The sequence below is a fragment of the Leiobunum rupestre genome, chromosome 9 (assembly GCF_980474605.1).
Source record: "Leiobunum rupestre chromosome 9, qqLeiRupe1.1.hap1, whole genome shotgun sequence".
Classification (NCBI taxonomy): Eukaryota; Metazoa; Arthropoda; class Arachnida; order Opiliones; family Sclerosomatidae; genus Leiobunum; species Leiobunum rupestre.
The window spans coordinates 17,511,853-17,538,246 of NC_143392.1; the positions used below are offsets into that span (position 1 = coordinate 17,511,853).

The 26,394-nt window shown below is 37.3% G+C and overlaps 2 protein-coding genes across 3 annotated transcripts in view; both read left to right on the forward strand.

Moving 5' to 3' along the window:
* Nucleotides 1–6,191: 6,191 nt before the first annotated feature.
* DPCoAC (dephosphocoenzyme A carrier) lies at nucleotides 6,192–12,634 on the forward strand. Of its 2 annotated transcripts, none has more exons than XM_090158823.1 (8): nucleotides 6,192–6,317; nucleotides 6,411–6,538; nucleotides 6,597–6,705; nucleotides 6,770–6,878; nucleotides 6,942–7,131; nucleotides 7,199–7,315; nucleotides 7,377–7,528; nucleotides 11,685–12,634. In XM_090158823.1, the coding sequence occupies exons 2-8, from the start codon at nucleotides 6,465–6,467 to the stop codon at nucleotides 11,996–11,998; spliced, it is 1,065 nt and encodes a 354-aa protein (XP_090014949.1). In that variant the 5' UTR covers nucleotides 6,192–6,317; nucleotides 6,411–6,464; the 3' UTR covers nucleotides 11,999–12,634. The 2 variants fall into 2 exon arrangements, with proteins under 2 accessions (XP_090014949.1, XP_090014948.1); XM_090158822.1 differs by having other exon boundaries at nucleotides 6,196–6,317; nucleotides 6,440–6,538.
* A 10,511-nt stretch (nucleotides 12,635–23,145) lies between these two features.
* Nucleotides 23,146–26,394, forward strand: part of LOC149926736 (uncharacterized) — a gene marked incomplete at its 5' end in the record, with an annotated part of 46,504 nt that continues 43,255 nt past the window's right edge. Inside the window, one exon of the mRNA XM_090158692.1 lies at nucleotides 23,146–23,959. Within this exon, the coding sequence (XP_090014818.1) occupies nucleotides 23,146–23,959 (814 nt within the window). The remainder of the gene's footprint in view (nucleotides 23,960–26,394) is intronic.

Sequence of the window (26,394 nt, forward strand, 5' to 3'; positions counted from 1 at the left end):
TTACCAGAAATGTGGAACTTGGTACGTACAATTATTGAAACAGTCTATCGCCGTTTGATTTAATTTTAACTCTAACATGTTAAATTTGTATTTCAACATGAGTTATCCCTGTTCAGCTTCCAAATCGATTTCGTAATGCAATCTTTAATACTAGAATGTGCTCCGACCGAGCGTCCTTAGAAAAGCTTTTCATAGAATCTTCTAGATGTCTATAGAAAGTCCGTAGAAAGTTTTAAGGTTTTCAACATCCTATAGAGTGCTTTATAAATATTTATTTTCGATTTTACAAAATGTTTGCAAAAGTATTTATATAGAAAATGACCCAAATTTCAAAGGATTCTATAGAAGTAATTTTTCTATAGGATTCCGATTACATTTATATAAATTCTAAAGGATTTTCTGTAATTTTTCTAAAGCATTACGATTACATTTTATAGATTCAATAGAATTTTGAGTAATTTTTCTATAGGATTCCGATTACATTTCTATAAATTCTAAAGGATTTTGTGTAACTGTTCTACAGCATTACGATTACCTTTGATAGATTCTATAGAACTTTGCGTAATTTTTCTATAGGATTCCGATTACATTTCTATAAATTCTAAAGGATTTTATGTAACTTTTCTAAAGCATTACGATTACATTTGATAGATTCTATAGAACTTTGCGTAATTTTTCTATAGGATTCCGATTACACTGCTATCGATTCTAAAGAGTTTTCCGTAAATTATTTTCTAAATGAATTCGACTACATTTCTATATATTCTATGAAATGTGAAATTTTTCTAAAGCATTCCGGTTACATGTCTATAGATCTATAGAATATAGCTATTATTATGAGATGAGATTATTCTATAGAATAATTTTGTAAGAAGCGAGAGCGCTTTAAGACCTTAAAAATAATTATCTTTTAATATAAATCCATCCGAACATAAGTAAAAACATTAGATACTAATCATAATTAAGAACGGCATACTAACTGAATACTAAGAGCGTACGTTTTATATTCCAGGAAAGAAATGAAGCCAGAATCGTCCATCGCAAATACCAAATCTCCAAACTATTTTTCCTTCATCAATATTCTGGGATGTACCCTTCAATAAAACTACCGAATAAACTTTTATGATCAATTTCAGCGTCTGATCTCCTTGATTATTACCATGCCAAAGTGAAATATTTTCAGCGCGGGGGCCTATTATGAAGCTAAGCTTATATCAAACCCGAAACTATAAATTTAAGAGGGATGGGCCATTCCATACACGATTTCAAAGAACGTTCAAAAAAAAACTTTTATATAAAAAATATATAAAATTTTTGGGGAAAAAAGTCTAGGTCGAATAACTTGACCTAAGGCTAGCGTTTGAAACGATGGCTAATAGTAAGCCTTATCAAAAAAGCTGTAATTTTAGAAGTTTCGCGTGTAATGGCCCGTATAGCGAGACGCTGTATAGCTATTAGTTATTTCTTTTAATTTAGGGTGTGTTGGCCCCTCCCACTGTCTGCGTTTTTTTGCCAAAATATCCAGTCGACATTTTTGGGAGGATGTACGAGTAAAAGTGTTGGCGTACAGCGTAGATCCCATTTTTAATTCGTCTAACATACATCATCTTTACCTAATCTCATGTGCCATCCCAACTTCGAGCAAAAAATCATGTGTTTTTTTATATAACAAAGTTATTAAATAGCTTTTGGAAATCTAAGTGGTTGTTGATGAGGGCTCAGGCATTCCACATTTTTGACCTTAAGTTAACAGGCTTTTAAGGCATTGATGACCAATTCCCAATAGTTTTGCCCAAATTTGTTACCGATAACAGTTTTCAGAACACATTGCTTTTAAATTAACACGCTTCACGAATATATCAATTAAAATTGCATAAAAATGGACAAGAATAATGATATTAACGATTTGAGGATACTATTTAGCGTTGGATTTGCAATGTTTAAAACAATATTCTAGGTATTTCGAACCAATGATTTTTTATTTACGATTAATTTTTTTTTAGCGAAAGGTTTTATACCTCTCTAATGTCGAAATTTATAACTCAGTAATGTCGATACTCATAACTCACTAATGTAGTAATGTCGATACTTATATTCCACTTATCAGTGGCGGCGCTAGGGGGTAGGCCAGGTAGGCCACTGCCTACCTTAAAATTTCGAGGAGCCCCAAAATCACCCTATAAGGAGCCCCAAATTGATCTATAAAGGGTCTCAAAATTGTCCCAAGAGATAAAAGTATTTATAAATAACAATGAAACAAATGTCGATAATGTATTTAGAATTTTTTTAGGTATCTCCTAGTAAATAAAACAAGTTATGTCATATTTGGACTTGTTTTACTTTTGTTAGAACTTTTTTGTTCGTCATGTACATCACTGCTTTATTTTATTGAAGCATTTCGTTGAGAAAAGGGGGTTCCCGGGTCAGGGGCCCATTTATTTGGTTTGTCTACCCTCGCGAAAATTCCTGGCGCCGCCACTGCCACTTATATCGATACTTTTATATCTAACTAATATCGATACTTTTATCTCACTTATATCGATACTTTTATATCTAACTAATATCGATACTTTTATCTCACTTATATCGATACTTTTATATCTAACTAATATCGATACTTTTATCTCACTTATATCGATACTTTTATATCTAACTAATATCGATACTTTTATCTCACTTATATCGATACTTTTATATCTAACTAATATCGATACTTTTATCTCACTTATATCGATACTTTTATATCTAACTAATATCGATACTTTTATCTCACTTATATCGATACTTTTATATCTAACTAATATCGACACTCACTAATGTCCAAACTTTTTCTCATTAATATCCAGACTTATATATCTCACTAAAATCGATACTTATATCTCATTAATATCCAGAATTATATCTTAATAATATCGATACTTATATCTCAATAATGTCGATACTTGTATCTAACAAATTTCGATACTTATATCTCACTTATATCGATACTTATATCTCACTTATATCGATACTAATATCTCAATAAGGTCGATACTTATATCTCAATAATGTCGTTACTTATATCTCAATAATGTCGATACTTATATCTCACTAATATCGAGACTTATGTCTCACTAATATCGATACTTATATATCACTAATATCGATACTTGTATCTAACTAATGCCGATACTTATATCTCACTAATATCGATACTTATATCTCACTAATATCGATACTTGTATCTCACTAATATCAATACTGGTATCTAACTAATGTCGATACTTGTATCTCACTAATGTCTATACTTATATATCACTAATATCGATACTTGTATCTAACTAATATCGATACTTATATCGATACTTGTATCTAACTAATATCGATACTTATATCGATACTTGTATCTAACTAATATCGATACTTATATCGATACTTGTATCTAACTAATATCGATACTTATATCGATACTTGTATCTAACTAATATCGATACTTGTATCTAACTAATATCGATACTTATATCGATACTTGTATCTAACTAATGTCAATAATTATATCTCACTAATATCGAGACTTATATCGAGAGATATATCTAACTAATATCGATACTTTTATATTTCACTATTATAAACACTATAATTCCTAAATTTTTAATATCACTATAATTTCTATATTTTTATAACTAATTTAGATACTTAGCCTTTTGAAATATTGAAACCCCATGAAACGTTTTACCGAATAGCATCAAGATTTCCTAAGTATGCTCAAGATTTCCTAAATATTATCAAGATTTCCTAACTATTATCAAGATTTCCTAACTATTATCAAGATTTCCTAACTATTATCAAGATTTCCTAACTATTATCAAGATTTCCTAACTATTATCAAGATTTCCTAACTATTATCAAGATTTCCTAACTATTATCAAGATTTCCTAACAATTATCAAGATTTTCCAAATATCAATATTTTCCTAATTACAGGCAACCGATAATTGGGCGGCGGAGCGGTCTAGTGGGGTGGCGGAGTGGTTAAAACTTTCGCCTCGCAGCAAGAGGAGCCGGGTTCGATCCCAGTTTGGGGAACTAGATGAAAACTCGGTTTACAAATTCTCTCCCCAACGGTTTAAGGGGTTTTCCCCGAGCTCTTCGGTTTCCCCTTTCATAAACACTTGTAGAGGTTAACTGTAACAGTTAGTGTAGGGAGCTGTTGACTCGTGTGGCATAAAGGGCTTGCCACCACCCTGGTAGGAATATCGGTAAAATTGTACTATTGGGGATCCGCCGCAATTTTGTTTTTATTTCTTTTTTTTTAAACATTCCTTGGATAATACAATTTTATTAAATATTAACCCCCGCTTTTTGAGAATCATTGAGAATTTAAGTTATATTTCCAAATTCATACATTCCGTTATATTTCCTAATATATGTAGAATATACAGCGCAATTTTGGTCCTAATTATAAATGTTTTATATATCGTAGGGTACATGACGGTAGTATTACTACTTTTGAACTTTACTACGATTTGATATCTTTGTTGTAATATAGAATGATATAATAATAATGATAATATATTGAACCCAACCTAACCTAACCAATTTAATCGTATCATAGGTTAGGTTAGGTTAGGTTAGGTTAGGTTAGGTTAGACTATTTTTACTAAGTTTTGGTATTGTCTGTACACCACTAACCTAACCTAACCTAACCTAACCAATTTAATCGTATCATAGGTTAGGTTAGGTTAGGTTAGGTTAGGTTAGACTATTTTTACCAAGTTTTCGTATTCTCTGTACACCACAAACCTAACCTAACCTAACGTAACCTAACCAATTTAATCGTATCATAGGTTAGGTTAGGTTAGGTTAGGTTAGACTATTTTTACCAAGTTTTTGTATTGTCTGTACACCACTAGTGTGTTTCACGTGTTCTACTAGACCTATCTCAAAGTAAAAGTTAGCAGAAAAGTAAGCGGAATTTATGAAATTGGAATATAACTGAAATTGGAAATATAACGTTAATACTCAATGTTTCTCGAAAAGCGGGGGTTTATTTTTAATAAAATTGTATTATCCATTGAATGTTCAAAAATAAATAAAATAAAAAACAAAATTGCGGCGGATCCCCAATAGTACAATTCTACCGGAATATCGGAATTAGTAGTAGGAATATCTATATTTCAAAGTTGATTTGAGAATTCTAAAATATTTTCTACTTTTTTAAATTAAAATGAAATTTCAACTGATAAAATAATAATATAATAATATTCAATCACAAAAAAAAACAGGGAAATATTTTAACTTTGATGAAGTGATATTTTCCCATACCAACATTTATACAGTGAAATAAAATGAGTGACAGCTAATTTCAAAAAATAATTTTACGGCATATTGTAGATTTCCAAAGTTGTTAACTGTTTAGGAAATCAATCAACTTTTATGGCAATTTTCTTCCGTTGTATTAACAACTTTAACGAGCTAAAATTCCGGAAAATCTGGCTTAAGTTAGACTGTTAAAAAAATATAGAAATACATTTTCTATAGAAATTGCAATAAGGAGCCCGCTATCTAACGGCCAAGGAAGGAACTAAAAAAGATCGATTTTAATTTTAATTTTCTCTCCTCGCATTTTATATTTTGTAAAGCACAATCCATCACCGAATTTCGGTAGTCTTTTCACACAACGTCGTTCAAAATTTAACGAGAGTGGTTGGGACGACAATCTTTTGTAAAAACGACCGTAAAATCGAATCAATTTGTGTTAAAATTGGATCGAAAATAGCTGAAAAATTGTGCTTAAATGGCGAAAGCCTCGTTCGGCGTAGCCGACGAGAACAAAACGATTCAATTTGGATATCTTATAGGTAACCATTTGCGTCTATATAATTCAGTGTACTTGCTTTACAAATCGATAAAATTTCAAAAACTCCCGGGGCTACGAAAATTTTACATTTTAAAAGAAAATGTTCTGATAAGAAATAAGGATAAATATGATAAACTCTATTACATGGAAAATCTATTTAGTCCCTTATCCATGGAGTGCCTTAAAAGCCATGTTTTATTTTCCGTAAAGTCTCTCAAATTTACCGCGAATGTGTCATCCGTTAAAATCGAAAATATCGAGACGCTAGCGCCATCTATCATTATTATTTCAAACTTTGACCTTTTAAATCCCAAAAAATGCAGACAGCTGATAGCCTGATACCAATCAATCGCTTTATGACGCATTGTTGTTGCTAGGATACGTTAACCTTTTAACCTCCCCAATTATTCAAAATTGCACAATCGCGTTGATACTAAATACAACATGGTGAAATTGTCTTCTAGCAGCAGAGAATAAATGTAAGTTTGAAATTCAGTGTAAATAACTTACTTTTTTACACCTTTTTAATTATCTTTGCTAGCATTTACCATCATTTTGTTTTTTTCAACTAGGCTTAATAAGGGGCTTGGTTATTTTCCAGATCGCACTATCAGTTTGGTTAAGATATGAAAAAGTTTCAATCTACAGAAACAGCGTTAGAAGCAGGACCTGGAAAATTACTAGAGATTGTTTCGCGAAGGTACGTTATATTTTTTGTCATAGGCATAATGTAACTTAATCATGATAATGAATTTTAGGGGAGACGTTAATGTACCAGTATCAATAGAGCTGTCTGAAAATTTAGCACAAACCAAAACGGCCCCCGCCAAAAATGTTACAGAAAAACATGAAGCTCAAGGACCAGGGGTAAATATGCAAATTTTTTTTTTTTTCATATATTAATTTTAATTTCCGTTCCATGTACGGTTAGATATCAAATACAAATAAGGTGCTTACGTCAATGGCAGCGGGAGCCTTGGCGGGATCCATAGCTAAAACTACGATTGCGCCACTAGATCGAACAAAAATTAATTTTCAAAGTAAAGATATAGAAAATTTAAAATTGATACATTCAAAATTAATAAATATTAATTCTCTTACAGTTCAAAATAAACAGTTTTCATTCAATGAATGCTATCGCTTTATAATTGAAAGCTACAGAAAAACTGGCATTACCAGCTTATGGAGGGGCAATTCGGCCACCTTGGCGAGAGTTGTACCGTACGCTTCCATTCAATACACAACCCATGAGCAATGGAAAAGGATATTAAAAGTAGATAATTATGAAGATCGGTAAAGTACATTGTAAATATATGAAATTTAATCAGCTTGAATTATCTATATTGTTTTTAAATTACAGGAAAAAACACCCGGGCAAAACATTTTTAGCAGGATCATTAGCTGGGATTGTATCAACCACGTTGACTTATCCATTGGATTTAGCGAGGGCGCGAATGGCAGTTACTCATAAAGAAATGTATAACGTTACTTTTGATGTTGAATAATTTTTATATTTATAAATATTTCTTTATCAACAGGTATAATAGCCTCGGTGAAGTTTTCATAAAAATATGGCGTGAAGAAGGAATGCATGCCTTTTACAGGGGGTACTTCCCAACTGTATTGGGTGTCATACCGTACGCTGGGACAGGATTCTTCACCTACGAAACATTGAAACGTTTACATAATGGTAATATTCTTAAGTTTTCTAATAATAATATCCTTTCATCTTTTAGCCTATGACCTCAAATCTTACACAGTAAAAAAAATAATTAAATTAGAATTTCTTATAACAAAATTCCGCTTAGGGCTTCGTCTTCTTTAGTGGCCTCAAATAATAAATATGAAGAAAATAGCTTAGAGAGCCTTGGGTATTAGCCTAGCTGGTTATTATAATTATTAGTATAAGAAAATTGCGCCTAGGGCTTCGAAAGAGATTAAACTGGAATCAAATTGGGATATGGGCCAGACTCGTAACTAGTGAAATTGTATTACATTTAATTTTTTTAATTATATTAATAATTTCCGCCGTAGCAAGGAACAATATATAAAAGATTGGACCATATATAATTGGAGGAACTATTAGTACATTTGGCCACAGAAGGTTTTAATATATCTCTTAGCAGAGTGCTAGTTTAAAAATATAGTAAAATTTTCATCAACCCAGTTAAAAGGGTACCTTTTTCTAAAGAGTTACACCATAGAGAAAAGAAATAACCGCACTATTGTGTCTGGCGAAGTTGACCGCGAGTGCCGACCCCTTTTCGCCATGAGATGGGCAGATTACGTGGCGCCATCAACGCGCGGTGAAATCTCTCCCATGTCTAATACTAATACTAATTACTCTGCCAATCAATAGATGTCGTTGCAATTTCTGCGCATCTCCGCTTTCATACATGCTCGGGGGGGGGGGGGGGGGGGATAAATTTTCCCGGTCAAAAACAGAAGTGCCTTAATAATTATTTATTTTCTATCTCTATGAGCTACACATTGAATTGGGAATAATACTGCTAGAATTACAATTACGATTTCGGTTGCCATGGTTACGCGGGACCTGTTCTGAGAAGACTGTACGAAATTCATCTTTATAATTAGGCGGTAGTGCCATCTATATTTTGTAAAGTTATATGATTCGCGCAAAAATTCAATTGCAATATAGTTGCCACCACTAGAGACAGATGCCGCCACGGTTGAACGATATAGTTGATGAAGTCTCCATATTGAACGAAATTGGTCCCGCGCCAGCCAGATTTAGTTGTACCTCTATTTATTCCCAACTCAATGGAGCTACATTAAACTTACAGGGTTGCCACAGTACCTGGAAAAGTCGGGGAATTTTAAGAACTAGTAAAAAAGTAGGGGAATTTTAATAACTACCAAATTTTGACTCAAAAAAAAAGTAATAGAAAATCAGGGAATTTAATTTGGTTGGCAAATGGAAAACGTATATTAAAATATAGGTTAATAACAACCAAATTTTGGGTTAAAAAGTCAGGGAAAATTTTGTAAAATTATCAGAATATTATTTATTTACGCCTGGTTCGTAGGCTTTTAGCGACTCCTATTTTAAAACAGTCATTACGGAATTTCTATGAAGTTAGTTGTTCCGTTCATCCAAAGGTGGCGACACTCTACTAGGCATAGAGGTCAATTGTGCCGCTGTTCGCGCGCCTGCTTTTCTTCTCCAGATTAGTAGTTCCTTCCTCCATGGTTTAATAGATGAGTTAAAGGCTGAAAATAAGTTAGAAGACTCAATCTGCTAGGTGAAAGATATTTTTCCTTGAAAGATAGTCACAACTCACAAGGCTAAGAAGGGAAAACACACGAACTCGCTTTGTGTTTGGAATAAATAGTTAAAAGAATACTCATTTGGGGAGGTTGCTAAAGATTTTGGAATCTTTGATTGTGGTGAAACAGAAGTGGTCCTTGTAGTTTATTGGATTGCAAGCAAGGTGGCGAATGAAATTTAAAAATAATAATGACAACTAGTTTCAACCGGTTCACGGTACTACCAAGGCTTAGACCTCGATATAGAGATTACTTCGAAAAAACACTAAATACCTGGTTAAATTCAATTCAAAATAAAACACCATGACATTAAAAACCTTTAAAATATAAATCGCTATTAAAATTAGGTAACGTGACTTTTAAAATTAATAAAATGTTTAACACCCGGAAAGCGTGTAAATTCGTATTGGGTGACGCCATTATACGTGTTTACTAATGGAATGCGCGGGGAAAGCTAAATATTAAACTAACTGTAAGTTGTACACTTCTTGTTTCATTTCTCAGAAAACTATGGTATTAACATACACGTTGTATGGTAACATTGGCTTCTACTGCTATGTTCTTACATCTTTAAATCATAATTTTTCAGAATTGGATATTTTTGTTATTTAATTGATGAGTCAAGTTCAAAAGTAAGATCCGTCGGTCAAACATTTTTTGAATTTAAACTTTTTAAAACTTATTATATTTTCTATAAAATGTGTATATTTAATTTTCTATACATAAGTTATTTTTTAATTAATTTAAAGTTTTAAGCCGTTAAAATAAACAAAATAATGGAATTTTTTTAACATTCTAAAATGTTATTTTAACGTGTAATTTTTTACGTGTGCCTATATTTTTTCCTGATGTAATAATTAAAGTGTTATTCAAAAAATGTTTACCCTTCAGATAAGGGATTTCAACCTTGGTTAATCAATAAGATTATTATAAGAACAATATCTTAGTTTTTCAACCTCCAGATTGCCGTACATGCAAATTTTTAGTCGGAGGGGAGGAGGAAGATAGCAGACTCCATTGCCTTGAAGTTATACCGGGGTTGCTTAACTTTAGGTGGTTAGATTACTCTTTCTGGTTAATCTTGCTTTTCGATCATTTTGTGAGACACGCTTTTCTATATCCTTGTAATCCAACCTCTTAGAAGTTGAAGACGGGGGCGTTTGTCTACGGCGTATACCGTTTTACGTTTGCGTTAATTCCGTTCCTGTCCTGCTGAACGATTTTTTACGATTTTTGTAATTTTTTTAAATATCATCTGCTGTGTCGTCCGCAGCTAGCCTTTCCGTGTGCTGTGACGTCACGATTCCGTTTATCAACGAAGAAACCTGGGGTACGTTCAGCAGAGCTCATCGGACTCACCGATTCTCGTTTCCTACTGTACGCTTTTTGGCGTTTCCGGTTTTGACGTCACGATGCTCATCGATTACTCACCGAAGTCATCGGCTGGAAGAGTCGGTTTTTCCGATGACTGACAACTACTATAAATGCTACGGCATTTTAAGAAACACCGATGACTGAATAAAAGCGTTCAACAACTTACGGCGTCATTATGACGAAAAAGCTCATCGGTGGAAAATATCAAATCCATCGGGTTTTTTTCCGTTGACTGCTGCTGAACGTAGCCCAGCTCTTTCAATCGTTGAGTTTGTGGATTTAACCTTGTCAACGTGACGTCAAAACCGGAAATTACAAAAATCGTTCAGTGAAAAAAAGTTGTCAACGTTGAGAACGTTGAGCTTCACTGAACGTAGCCCGAAGTGTAAAACGTTCGCGTACGGCTTTTGCGCATTCATTACGCACTGCTCAAAATACTTCTGGGAAATGCCTAGCCAATAGGTGTTGCTTTATAATACTTACCAGTTAATAACGTGCGTTGCCGATAAAGCCTAGACCTTTACTTGGGGGAAGTTAATGATAGGTTTATGATATTTATCAGCCAGCTCCAGAAGTAGGTATCACAAAAATTTAACTTAAGAATAACTGAAATATCTTAACATGGAAGCAAAAACACCATAACATTAATTATGCAGTATTTGCTTTAAAAAGCTTTCTTTGACTAGCCAGAATGATGAAACTGGCAACCATAGACAAAAAATATTTAGGTCAGCTATCCTCACCAAAACGCGCCTTCTCAACATAACCCTCGACTACTATCGCCAACTTTTGGAAAAATGTTGCAAACCCCACTTTGGGTACGATTACGTCACAGACTTTTTAAGGGTGTCTTAAAACTATGAATACCTACCAGAAAAACAAGACCCTTGCCCATCCCCTAAGTGAAGAGTTACGTTGAGGATACAATTTTCCAGCTGTCCTGTATAATCTTTTATTGGTCTATGCCTAACCTTTGACCTTCATAACATTTAGAACCAAAAGTAAATAACTTTGTTTAAAGTACATGGTTATGAACTTATAGCTGTCCTAGGGAATATTTTGTCGATGTGGTAACCAATCAACTGGAAATATTTCATTCAGCGATCCCCTTTTCGCCAAGTAGGGGATAGAAAAAAAGGGGTCTTTTATTGAAGCTGCATCTAACCAATTTCTCTAATTTTCAGAGTACACTCTCGGAAAGGAACCTAATCCTGCTGAACGTATGGTGTATGGTGCAATTGCGGGACTGGTAGGACAGAGCGCTTCTTATCCTTTAGACATAGTTCGCAGAAGAATGCAAACCACAACCGTTACGGGTCGCACCTACAACACCATTCGCAGCACACTCTACAAAGTCATGAAAGAAGAGGGATTAATTGGGGGCCTTTACAAAGGGCTCAGCTTGAACTTTGTCAAGGGACCCATCGCTGTGGGCATCAGCTTCACCACCTTCGATGTGATGCAACAATTTTTACGACAGTTGCCTTTCTTCAGGTGAAATCAAATCACCTCGTCCATTTTTCTCATAGTGCTTTTGGAAATTTTAGATTACGCCTAGTTAGACTATACCAGAAGAGTATAAAATATATCTTACGGCAGAAACTTCGCAGGCTCACAATGATTTTTCTAAATATTTTATATAGTGCGAGATAAGTCATATCCTAATTATAAATGTTTTTTAATATATAATTAATTAATTATGTCCTTATGGAATGAAATTTTTATATTTGTTAGGCTGTAAATTTTGAGTTGTGATGTGGTAAGCACATCCGCTCTGGTTGAATAGTGCCTCGAGTTTGCGAAAGTCCACCATTAATTTTAATGTGCTAGATGGATGGCTAACTATACGTATCTGCGTACCTGTTCTAGGGCATATTAATTTTAAGGCGGATTTTTTATAATTGAGATTAATTTTTGTTATTTCCCACTTACTACTCCCTCGGGAAAATTGTTCTTTTTTACGTTAGAAGTTGATTCGTGGCCATAATGGAAATATATATGCTGTATGCCAATTGTGTACAAAATTATGACTTGTGATTCATTTTCATCTAATATTTTTTGCAGTGTTCAACTGTAATTTTAATATGCGCAAATTTTTGAAATGTATCATATTAAAAGTTAATATTGAAGCGTTGCTATTTTAGCATTAATTTTCATTAAAAATTTAGAAACATTCACTCTCTTTCTGAAAACTGTTCGTAAAATGAAAACGGACATTCGTTGAAAAATTAACGCACCTGGGACCGCTCAAATACAACACCATAGCTCTTAGCTAGAAGTCGCTAGTTTCAAAGTGAGTCACTGAAACTATAATATTGCGTTGACTTCAAACACAAACAAAGAAATAATAGTATATTTGTAAATAATCCTGGAATTGTTTATTTGAAATTGAGCACCGACCTGATTTTGGGCCATTCTTTGAAAATCAGCCTTCAGGAGAGCATAGGTCAACAACGTGAGCCCGAGCTCGGGTATTTTTAAATAAATAGTGTGAACCTGAGACGAGACCGATAAGTTTTCACGTAAAAACCGAGCCCGAGCTGAGGTATTGTGGAACGCATACTGTAACTAGTGAGCCCGAGCTTGAGCCCCTGTTAAAATTCAAATTACTTCGAGCTCGAGCCCATATTATGAATCGCATTACTCGGAGCCAGAGCCCGATCCCGAGCCCGTATTAAAAATTAACGTACTAACAGCTCAACTTTGAGCCCAACATAATAGAAAATAACAGACTCAAAGACGAAGCATAGCAATCCAACAGTATTGTTTAATAAAAACAAGTGAACAATGAGTAACTGACAATAAAATCAATGTGTACGATCTTTATATAGTACAGTATGAAACATAATATAGATAAGACAGGACCGATTATATTTGTTTGTTTAGATCGTTGTTTTATTCCAATACCTCTTCTCGATGTATACGAAGAAGTCCCATTCTGCCGTTGAGAAAAGTTGTCCGGGAACTTGGAGGGGTTTGGTGAGAATGTCTGCAGTCATCTGATCGGTAGGGCAGTATCGGATGTTGATTATCCCCTTCTCTTGGAGATCTCGTAGAAGATTATGCTTGACCGCGATGTGTTTTGTACGTGCGCTGCACTTCTCTGATAAACTGAGTTTGATGCAGCCTTGATTATCCTCAAACAGAATCGTAAGTTCCGAAGCCGGGATATCAATATCATCAAGCAGTTGATGCAGCCAAATAACCTCTTGAGCAGCGTGTGAAAGCCGGGAGTAGTGGCTCACTCCTGTAATCCCAGGCGTCCGGGAGGCAGAGTTTGTGGATGGCCGTGTGAGGACGACCACCAATCCCCCAACGGGTGGTCGGAATACTTCCGCCACGGGTGTCCCCACCCCTGTCCCCTCGTATCCCCCCGTTGGCGTGGCCGTTACACATATCTCGCCCTGATTAATCAGTTATTGAGTGCTGGTGTCTAAGGCCTTGGGTCGACACCGATGTGTGGATGTCAAAAAAAAAAGCAGCGTGTGATGCAGCGACGTATTCTGCTTCCGTAGACGAGAGTGCCACGGGGGTTTGCTTAAGGCTGGACCATGAGATAGTTGACATTCCCAATTGAAAAATATATCCGCTTCTGGTCTTGTTGATCTCCAGCCCAGTCAGCATCCACGTAACCAATTAGCCCCGGAACATTAGTTGAAGGAAACATCAGTGCGAAGTCGATAGTGCCTTTGAGCTAACGAATAACTCTCTTCACTGCTGTCAAATCTCTTTTCAGTGGTGCTGTGACTCGCCGACAGAGGATAGAGATGCTAGCTGCTATGTCGGGTCTGGAAATCATAGCTATATGGAGAAGAATACCAATGGCCTTCCGGTAGAGATTGTTGTCAGGAAGACTCTCCTCTTCTCCCGTGAGCCTCGTATAGGCCAGGTCCATTGGGGTGATAGCTGGGTCTTTTAGTCCAAAGTCTTCAAGCATGTACTGAATCTTCGTGGACTGATGGATTTGGAAACTTCCATCCTCCCTCCGCTCGATTTGAACGCCAAGATAATGTGACACCTCTCCAAGGTCCTTGATCTCGAAGAACTTGTTGAGAGTTTGACCAACTTGATCTATCGTAGTGGTGCGTCGACTTGCTACTAGAAGATCGTCCGCGTAGAGTAGAATGTAGGTCCAATGATCTTCGTCGTCGTGCCGGGAGCTTCATTAGCTTTCTGGTTCCAGGCTCTGGCTGACTGCTTAAGACCGTAAATAGTATGATTCAGTTTGCAGACTTTTCCTTCGTCCCCAGATTTGATAAATGTCTTCGGAGAGATTCCCATACAAAAATGCGGTTTTTACGTCGAAATGTCTGACTCTCAATTTCTTACTTGCAGCAATACTCAAGAGAATTCAGATTGTCTCGAACTGCACCACTGGCGCAAACTTTGTTTTGTATGAATGATACAAAGAAGATTACAATAAAATAAGATTTATTTACAATAGTTGTACGCGGCTTTACATAAGGAGACTGATGCCCTGAGAATAATTCTCCGGCCTTTTATACTAGAAGTATGACGTCATGTCAATAAAAAAGAACGTTAAAAATATACATTGTTTAGATAACCTATTAGGCTATATTAGATAATTATAGCACTAATATTACAAACGTCTCGTCGTATTCTTCCCCGTACTTCTGGGAAAACCCCTTCGCTACGAGGCGAGCTTTGTATTTTAGAAGATTTTCGATTTTATCCATCTTGACTTTGTATACCCATTTGCAACCAATGGCTTTCTTGTTAACTGGGAGTGAAGTTATATCCCAAGTATTTCTTTCTTCTAGTGAAGAGATTCCCTCCTTCGCTGCGGTAACCCAGTTAAATTTTTCCCTCTCCGGTAGCTTGATAACGTCAGACCAAGTAGACGGCTCTCGAACACTCGTAATTGCTGAGTTGCATCCCAGTCTGATCGGCGGAACGCCTATATTTACTCTCCGAGACGACCTCCTTTCAGCTTGCTGAAGTTTTGACGGCTCTTTGGTTGGTACGGATTCTGGATCGATGACTTTCGGTAACAGATTTCCAAGGTTTATTTCGTCTGGACCTTGGGTATAGAATCCTCCATCAGTACCTTCGTCGAACCGGACACTTCTGGATAAAATGACTTCGTTTGTTTTGGGATTAAAGTCCTATACGATTTACTGTTGGTACTGAATCCTATTAAAACACCCTCTATCGCCCTGTCATCAAGTTTTCCTAGTTTCTCTTTGTGGACGTAGGCAAAGACCTTGGATCCGAAGACTCGTATGTGTCCCAGATTTGGTTTTGAACCATTCCAGACTTCGTAGGGTGTCTTGTCCAAAAGACTTGTAGGAAGACGATTCTGTAGATAACTAGCGGTGACGACTGCTTCTCCCCCGAATCGCTTGTGTAGATTTGCATCTATGAGCATACATCTGGCCATCTCTAGATGTTATCTATTCTTCCTTTCGGCCACGCCGATCTGTTGGTAAGGAACTGTTAATTGATGTTCAATACCTTATTTTTACAGGAAGTCTTTGATAGCTTGATTAACGTATTCCCCTCCATTATCTGTGCGAAATATCAGCTGATTACGGTGAAACTTGTTTCTGACGAGTGCGAGTGTGCGACATATACTCTTTGAAACATTAAAATACTTGACTCTTGTTCTTTATCAGGAATATCTGGGTGTATCTCGAATAATCATCGATGAGGGTTACCACGTAGCGGTTGCCACTAGGTGTCTCATTGGACCACAGACATCGCTGTGAACGAGATCCATGAGAGATTTTGTCTTGATCTCAGATGATTGAGGAAATGGCATCTCTGTGAGTTTTCCCTTGATACAGCATTCGCAGTACATCCGTTCTTTACAGTCTCGTAGAGAGATTTCATCTGCTAATTCTTGGTCGTAAAATTTTCAGATTCCTATTGGATCCCTGTGACCTATTCTTCGGTGCCAAAAATGTACGCAATCACTGTGCGATGACTTTATCGCAGCCCGAACCGTTTCATTCTTTTCCATCGAATTTAACTCTGAGACCTTCCTGCGTTAGCTTGTGTACAGAAAGTACGGAACATAGAGAACCCCCGTGACTGTATTCATTTTCAAACCGTCTCCCAGGACTGAGCAATGAAGACGGCCTTGCCCGATGCCTTCAGCCTTGATGACGGACTTGCCTGCCAGTGTGACATCTTGATATTTTTCCTCCAAGGTTTCGAAGAATGAATAGTCGCTTGTCATGTGACTAGAGATACGAATCGGTAATTTACCCTGGTAATTTACGCGGTAAATTATCCTGGTAACAGTAATTTACAATTTTCTCAGGTAAATTACCGCGTAATTTACTGATTTCCTAAATTACGGTAATTTAAGAAATCTACATGTGACTAGTCGCTCCTGAGTCAACATACCAATGTTTTCCCGCTTTACCTTCCGAGACCATGAAGAGGTGATCTTCCCGTCTGGAAACCGTAGATTCTTGAGTTACCACATTGTAAGACCTTTGTGACTCCTTAATATCATTGGACTGCACCGGTTTCTTGGAGGCTTTGTATTTTCTACAGTCTGCCTTGAAATGACCTTGCTTTCCGCAATAGAAACATGACCCCTACTTGCTACCAGGCCTGGACTTAATTCTGTGTCTGACTCGTAGACCTCATAGCTTGAAATGCATCTCCACTGTCTGCACCTGTCCGTTCTTGACGGCTGTTGAATTCGTTAATGAGCTTACCTCAGACAAAATCCAAGGTCAGATCTGCTTCTGGTCTAACCTCCAAGGTGGTTATCAGAGTCTCATAAGAATCTGGAAGGCTACATAACAGCATGCAGGCAACATAACTGTCCTGTATCTGCTCACCGATTCCCCGAAGACGGTCGACAACTTCCAGCGTGATGGAGATATGCTGTTGCATGCTCTGACCCTCCTGGAGACGCATCTTAGGAATCTTCCTTAGCAGATAAAGCTTGCTGGTCATGTTGCTCTGCTCTCCCTGGCCTTGGTAAGGTTTACAATGTCAATCAACTGGTCATCCTCTACCGTCAAAGCTATCGCTGCTTGGGCTTGCTTGTCGCGAGAATCCCAATCTGCAGGAGGTTCCTTTGCTGGCCTGACCGTGTTTACCACCTCCCAGAGGTTATCCTTTGATAACAACATCCTTAACTTGAATTGCCATAACCGGTAGTTCGTCAAGTTCAACTTGGTAACAGATGTCGTCATATCGCATTCGCCGCCGGTAGCCATAGATTTACCGTCCGATTTCGATGCTTGAAGTAAAATCTTATACGATTTATAGAACAATGCAAACTCTAGAAGACAGACCTATCCGAACTCACCTAAATACTTGAAGACATGTTTACCGTTGCGCCATCGTGACTGGGCCCCTCACCTAATAGAAAATAACAGACTCAAAGACGAAGCATAGCAATCCAACAGTAATGTTAAATAAAAACAAGTGAACAATGAGTAACTGACAATAAAATCAATGTGTACGATCTTTATATAGTACGGTATAAAACATAATATAGATAAGACAGGACCGATTAGAATTGTTTGTTTACATCGTTGTTTTATTCCAATACATAATACTTGATACTTGAGCCCGAGCTCGAGACTGATTTTGGTAGTTTTCATATCTGAGGTGAGACCGAGCTCAACTCAAAATTACGATTGAGTCCGAGCCCGAGTCCGATTTGAATACTGTTTTCGTATCTGAGGATGAGTTCGATCTCCTTTCAATTCGCGATATTATTTAGCCCTAAGCCCATGTTCGAATTTATTTGGCCAAAAAAGCGTTAGAAGCTTGCGCGGCCTAGCGCCGTCTGGATTCCCGGGCTCAGGGCTGCCTGACCGCCTCCGAGGTGAGCTCGAGTCCAGCTCTTGGCGTTGACCTATGCAGGAGAGTCAATCTGACCTTTGTGTTCTTAAATTTGGTGTGAAGTAAAATTATGTTTTTCTATAAAAAACTTTAACAATACACAACTTGTGTCGACGTTTGCATATTCTTCGGCTACTCTCACTAACTCTCCAATTTTGCCCTTCACTAATTTTAACTCCGAAATTAATTTTTAAACACACGTATTCGAACGAAGAACAAACACCGGGCAATCTAAAATGTAAACTTCAACCAGACAAATTGCTAAATGCTAATAGGCGCTTAAATAAAACATCCTTCAAGGAAATCGCCAAGAAGTAATATTTCCGAGAGCCAGGACCTGTAAGTTACTGTTTAGATAGTGCTGGTTGAAATAATGGAAGGGGAGGGGTAAATAGTTATGTAAATGTAGTTTTTCTTTAGAAACAAAGTCATGTATTATAAAAAAACAGCACTTTTCACCTGTACGGTATGCTACAAGTGTTTGCTTTTAACCAGGTAGCTTTTTTTATACACATTGAGGCTTACAGAAAAATGAGATGGTCATGTGGAAATCATCTAATTGAGAGGTATCTTTAATCGGATTGTATTTCTTAGTTTTGACACCGGAGTTAATGTTTTTATTAAGAAATAATTTCCCAACTTCTTAGTAGACTCGAAATCTTTTCTTGCTATGTCCAGACACGATAATTAACGCTAATTTATCCATAAAAGTTGACATTTTAGTGGTAAATCAATTAGTAAAACTTTCTTTGCTCTTATTCTGTAACATACTTTCTAAAAAATAAAATACTTATGCGTAGATAGGCACCTCTGAAATATTTTCATTTATTCAAGAAAAGGGACTTTTTAAAAAACAATAAAATCTAAATACAATAACCTTCTTCGTCGTTTGGTTAATATCAAAGTTCAGTATATTTTTCATTATATTTTGAAATTAACCATTGTATACCGGGAAATATTTTTCTATTTTGAACGTGTTCCATTTATAATTCTGCTATATATTGCAATATACACACTTCACAAATGATACCTTAGCTATACATATATTACCCAACCGTGAGCGACGTCTACTACCTACACGTAATAAGAAATTAACCTTAACCTTTTTTAGCGTTTTCTTAACCTCTCTAATAACGCCATGATAATACCCCCTATGGAAAGATTTTGCGGTGAAAACCATTCGTCCGATTGTCGTTAAATAGAATTTTCCCATCTAAAATAGGGGAAAATTTCGACCGTCGAGTGGAAACCCTGTTCCAGGAGTCCAGCGAATGGAATTTACTCCACAGACAAAATGACTCGTAATTTCTATAAGAAATGCCTCTACGACTACAAAATATTCCATAATACATTAATAAAGGTAGGCGCAAGATTAATACTTCCTTTTAGATTTGTTCTATTATGAGGATGCGTATGACTATTATTATGTTTGAATATTTAAAATAAGCCTTGGTCAGGCAGCGGCGTAACCCGTTGAGGACTGTGAGGAGTGAGGAACCATTTTCATTATTTACAATTTACATAAGCTATGAAATACAAGTAACTTATTTTGATACCCTTCGGTGACACAGCGGAATAACTTATTTTCATATTTGCGTGCAGTTCGACACGATTACCCTTAAATTATATTCCTTAAAAACGTCTTTTCTTCACTACAGCCCTATCAGGCTATCTACAACCGGGTACCCATTACCCAACGACGAAAAGCTTGTGTTTAGACATATTATTTTCGATTCGCAATTTTACGTGGAACCGAGTACCCGAGCACCCAAGGTTGCTTGAGATGCTGCTAATATTCTTGATACCCGAGAACAAATATTTTTCCGCCGTCATTTCGCCGAAATTGGTTTTTCCAAAAGTGACATAATTACCAAAAGTGTGACAATCCCTGTACTTTCATATGCTGAAGGTTTTATGAATGCTCGACTCGAGATCGACCACATAAAAGACTATATATTTTCGCCTTTCTGGATCTTTTTTTAGTATATGGTATTATATCGTAGGTAGATGGCGATAGAATCTCCACAGAATGTTGAAAAAAATACATTAACTTTGACCAGTGCTATACCTAGTTCCTCCGTTCCTCATTACGAGGCTTTATTTGTTGGTTTCCCTTCTCAACTCCCAACTTGTATTTCGCTCGTGACATTCATTATGAAATAGGCACTGTTGGGCATTTTGGTCAAAGAGCCGCTCACGCTCACGTCTTTTTGAGCGGTAAAATTTTCGCTCCTCTCTTTCCGCTCTTTTTGAGCGATAATATTTGCGCTCGTCTCCGCTCTTTTCTAGCATACAATTAACTTAAGTAGCTTTAACTACATCTTCATCTACTTTCTACACACAATCCCTAGGTATGTAGGGGCAGTAGGGTATCGACAAACTAAAAAAAATAAAGACTAAACTAAAGACATTTAAAAATAGATGGCGCTACCATACTCTCAATAGTAATAATGGTAATAGCGTCCAATAGCAAGATTCAGATAATATAATAATAATAATAATAATAATCCGCTAGGCTAATACCCTAGGCACCACCTTAGGCCTAAGTCATCATGCGACCAAAATAATTACAACTATACAATAAAATTTAATATGATATGCTTAAAATAACATAGATAATTAAATAACGGGTTTATTAACGTTAAGTATTAATTTGTAGGATAATAATTTTTTAACGTAAAAATTAAATGATATATCCAAACGTTTAGTTTTGGAAAATAATTCGGTGAAATGACGTTGGTAAATATTTTAATGGGTGTTATCAGAAGAAAATAGGGGGGAGTACGCTTCTAGTCAGCTTTGGAAAGGCGTCACTTTTCACGAATTTTCGCGCCAAAACGGTTTGGCGGGAAATCGCGGATGAATACATCGTTTAAAAAGTCATTTTTCTTAAATTGAACAATTGTAACATATTGCCCTTCTCATTCTCTGCTATTTGAGCTAAGGCGTATTTGCTTTCGTCGGTTATAGCCGTGTTGAATCAAAACAAAAGTAGAACTACTTTTTCAGTTTGGTTTATTATGCGTAAAAAGGCGTTTTCGTGGGTCACACGACGACTTCTACGGCTCAAAGCTACAGATACGTACTTCCCCTATTTTCTTCTGGTGTTATTTCATTGCTCAAATTGAGATAATGATTAAATTTACGTTGAAAGGTAAATTAGAAATACTTAAAATTTAAAACTATTATTGTTTGATATTAATAGAAAATCCGTATAAACGGTTAAAAGGCTTAAAAAATCTTATTTAAAAATTTCCTAACCAAGGCCCAGTTTAAATATCCTTATTATTCACCCAATCCTTCGTACAGTGATAATTCAACCAAAAATTACACCCATTAAACCATTCTATAATGCATTTAAAATTATAAGAATGTAACAACTGGGGCCTTTCTCAATTTGAAATTGAACAAGAAAGGTGAATTATTTCACATATTTTTTCCTTCATTTAGCCTATTTTGCTTCCATTATTTGCCCTCAAATTTCCCTGGTTCCTCTGGTGTCAGTCAACAATATTTAATTTCATTTATCACTTTCAGAAAGGGTGACCGCCGACTCCATTTCGTTGTTGGAAATCTTGGAATATTATTTTGCTACAAATCCTGGCAGTCGTAGCAGCGAGACAGATTCCTCACTCTAAAAGAGACATCGCGCAGAACTCTAAACGTCAAACTGGCAAAATGAGCAGCCGAGAAGGGAAGAAACACAAGTGCACTGAGTGCGTCTATGCCACGAACCAAAAGGAACATTTAATTGTTCATAAAAGAAAACATACCTACGAGAAATCTTTTAAATGTAACCATTTGCATCTGCAAATAAAACTTCTTTGTATGTCCACAAAAGAACACACACGGGCGAGAAACCTTTTCAATGTGACCAGTGTAATTTCGCATCTGCCGTAAAAACCTATTTGAAAGCCCACAAAAGAAAACACACGGGCGAAAAACCCTATCAATGTGACCAATGTAATTTCGCATCTGCACATAAAACCTCTTTGATTGTCCACAAAAGTAAACACACAGGCAAAAAACCCTTTCAATGTGACCAATGTAATTTCGCGTGTGCACAAATAACCAATTTGGCTATCCACAAAAGAACTCACACGGGTGAAAAGCCCTTTCAATGTGACCAATGTAATTACGTGTGTGCACAAAAAGCCAATTTGGCTATCCACAAAAGAACACACACGGGCGAAAAACCCTTTCAATGTGACCAATGTAATTACGTGTGTGCACAAAAAAACAATTTGGCTATCCACAAAAGAACACACACGGGCGAAAAACCCTTTCAATGTGACCAATGTAATTTCGCATCTGTACATAAAACCTCTTTGGCTATCCACAAAAGAACTCACACGGGTGAAAAGCCCTTTCAATGTGACCAATGTAATTACGTGTGTGCACAAAAAAACAATTTGGCTATCCACAAAAGAACACACACGGGCGAAAAACCCTTTCAATGTGACCAATGTAATTACGTGTGTGCACAAAAAAAAGTTTGGCTATCCACAAAAGAACACACACGGGCGAAAAACCCTTTCAATGTGACCAATGTAATTACGTGTGTGCACAAAAAAACAATTTGGCTATCCACAAAAGAACACACACGGGCGAAAAACCCTTTCAATGTGACCAATGTAATTTCGCATCTGTACATAAAACCTCTTTGGCTATCCACAAAAGAACTCACACGGGTGAAAAGCCCTTTCAATGTGACCAATGTAATTACGTGTGTGCACAAAAAAACAATTTGGCTATCCACAAAAGAACACACACGGGCGAAAAACCCTTTCAATGTGACCAATGTAATTACGTGTGTGCACAAAAAAAAGTTTGGCTATCCACAAAAGAACACACACGGGCGAAAAACCCTTTCAATGTGACCAATGTAATTACGTGTGTGCACAAAAAAAAAGTTTGGCTATCCACAAAAGAACTCACACGGGCGAGAAACCCTTTCAATGTGACCAATGTAATTTCGCTTCTGCACATAAAACCTCTTTGATTGTCCACAAAAGTAAACACACGGGCGAAAAACCCTTTCAATGTGACCAATGTAATTTCGCGGATGCACGAAAAAACAGTTTGGCTATCCACAAAAGAACTCACACGGGCGAGAAACCCTTTCAATGTGACCAATGTAATTTCGCATCTGCCGTAAAAACCTATTTGAAAGCCCACAAAAGAACACACACGGGCGAAAAACCCTTTCAATGTGACCAATGTAATTTCGCATCTGTACATAAAACCTCTTTGTATGTCCACAAAAGAACACACACGGGCGAAAAACCCTTTCAATGTGACCAATGTAATTTCGCATCTGCACATAAAACCTCTTTGATTGTCCACAAAAGTAAACACACGGGCGAAAAACCCTTTCAATGTGACCAATGTAATTTCGCATCTGCACATAAAACCTATTTGAAAGCCCACAAAAGAACACACACGGGCGAAAAACCCTTTCAATGTGACCAATGTAATTTCGCATCTGTACATAAAACCTCTTTGTATGTCCACAAAAGAACACACACGGGCGAAAAACCCTTTCAATGTGACCAATGTAATTTCGCATCTGTACATAAAACCTCTTTGTATGTCCACAAAAGAACTCACACGGGTGAGAAACCTTTTCAATGTGACCAATGTAATTTCGCATTTGCACAAAAATACAATTTGAATATTCACAAAAGAACTCACACAAGAGACAAGCCATCTAGATGTCCAACGCGTGGATACCAGGCCAGATACGAAAAAGCGCGTCACGTTCAGAAGGCAAGGTTACACAAGTGCCCAATTTGCGACCAAAACCTCGCCACGAAAGGAACCCTCCGAGCTCACCTTCGAATTCATGGTCTTCCTGCAAACCGAAGTGGCGCTTCGACCAGTCACGAACCAGATCCACGACCCCGAACTTCGTCACGACTACGGCTGAATGAGAGTCTTTGTCGTCAATGGGGAATTATTCCTTGCTCGGTGCAGCTACGACGCGTGACAAATGAAGAAATTCAATCTTGCACCGAAAAAGCCGACTCCGCCCACGTCTCTCAACCTGAAATTCCCGACCCTGAGGCGGACCAAACCGCGACCCTACCCGTTAAGAGGGAAGTGGTCCCTGGCCCTGAAAGCCTCTCAGTCGATATCAGCGCCATCAAAGCAGAGCCCTTTTATGACTTCCTGGAGATTGTGGGTGTTCCGTCAGTCGTAAAATTAGAAGATTTGGGACTTCGGCCAATTGGGGATAACCAGAGTGTCTCAATGAACGCGGACACTCTTGGCAAGGTCGAATGCGGTTCTGAAGAAGAAAACTTTTGAATTTTAGAACCAAACTTACGGAACACGTAGTTTTTCGGTCATTTTAATCTCATATTTTTATTTGTTCCCCACGAATTAAGACGTATTCCAAGACGTGTTGGTTTTTCTGATCTTTTTCCGACATCGTTCATAAACTCAACAAGATTGCTTACTTTTTAGTTTTACTCGAGCCGACTATAGGCTAGAGTAAAACTCCCGTAGCCGCTACAGTTTCCGCAGCCGTCCGCAATAACGTCGTTCTCTTACGCCACGGGAGAATCCTGCTACGCTCGCAAATAAACCAGAGAGGGAAAGGCCGTGGAAAGCTAGCCATATTATCCTACTAGCCGAGAAGCCCGCCTTACAGGCGGGCCCTCTGCTAGTTGTGTGTTTCGAGGCACTCCACCCCAGTACGCCCCCCAACCCCTTTTTCCCATGGGATAATTTCCATGGCACCCTTTTCCCCATAGTCGAACCACCGCAGTAAGGCACCCTCCCTTTTTTCCATGTGATAATTTCCATGGTACCGTTAACCCCATAGTCGACCTCCCACCGTAAGTCCCCCTCCCCCTTTTCCCATGCGATAATTTCCATGGTACCCTATTCCCCAAAGTAGAACCACCCCAGTAAGGCCCTTAACCCCTTTTTCCCATGTGATAATAACCGGGGTACCCCCTACTCATTTTTCCCATGTGTAATTACCGTTGTACCCACCTTGCCCTTTTTCCATGTGATTACCGTGGTACCCAATTTGCCCTAAACTACCTAAGCCTTACACATGAAAAAATATCCGTGAAAATTTTAAAAACAGTACGCAGTAGATGACTAAACAAATAAGTTGTACCTTACGGACATTCAGGCCAATACCATAAGGTAGGATGCGCGTGAGGCTTGCGCAAACGAAACTTGATGCCGGGTAAAAGTATGGGGGGAATGAACAAAAAGGGAAATTTCTAAAGCTTTTTGCGACAGGTTTTTTAACATGAGGCCGCCGTTCCTTCTCTACTTCTTCCATGCTACAAGTCGCCCCCGCTGCCCCGTGATTGGCACGCCACTGAATAATACGCAATAAACTAAAATCATTTATATGCAAAAACCTAAATAACATTGTAAACATAACTCTATAAAACTAGAGAATCAGCTGTTTTAATTAGAATAAGGAACACCCCTATTTTTATATAAAATGAATTCTACCCCACAAGTAAATATTATATTGCTCGGGCGTGAGAAAGTCTGTTAGGAACGAAAGTCCGAGAACGTCTCGTTTGAGAGAACAAAGACAAGAAGTGAATCGGACGCCGTCAAAAACGGTAATTAATTAAATAATTAAACAATAATTTGTATTTCCACTCCAGTTGAGTTTCTGTAATTCAGTAAAATTATTAAAACTTTTGTTAGCAAGATTTTTCCGTCGGTTTTGTTAACATAGTAAAGTTTAAACTCCCATGAGAAAATATATATTACGTCGAACAAAGGGCGTAACACAATTTAAATCGACACCTCCTAATATTTTGGAGCGTCTTCCCGCGATGTACGCCCTTTTATCCGAGGGGGAACTCTACGCTGTTCTCAATGGCCCCGGGTTTGTACATGTTTCTAATTTCATAAATAAAAACTCGACCCCGCGGGCCGTGGACGCATGCCCTCGACAAGGTTATATCTCTCTGTCAGGGGGGGGGGGGGGGGGGGTGAACAAGCGGATGACACGCTTGGATCGGTGCCTCCGAAATTAATAAAGGCCGGAGCGCGCTATTTTCCCCGAATTTTCCA

Coding starts and splice junctions, on each gene's coding strand:
- DPCoAC (XM_090158823.1), top strand. CDS start 6,465: ATGAAAAAGTTTCAATCTACAGAAACAGCGTTAGAAGCAGGACCTGGA. Junction 6,879..6,941: donor AACAAAAATTAATTTTCAAA/GTAAAGATATAG, acceptor ATTCTCTTACAG/TTCAAAATAAACAGTTTTCA. Junction 7,132..7,198: donor GTAGATAATTATGAAGATCG/GTAAAGTACATT, acceptor TTTAAATTACAG/GAAAAAACACCCGGGCAAAA.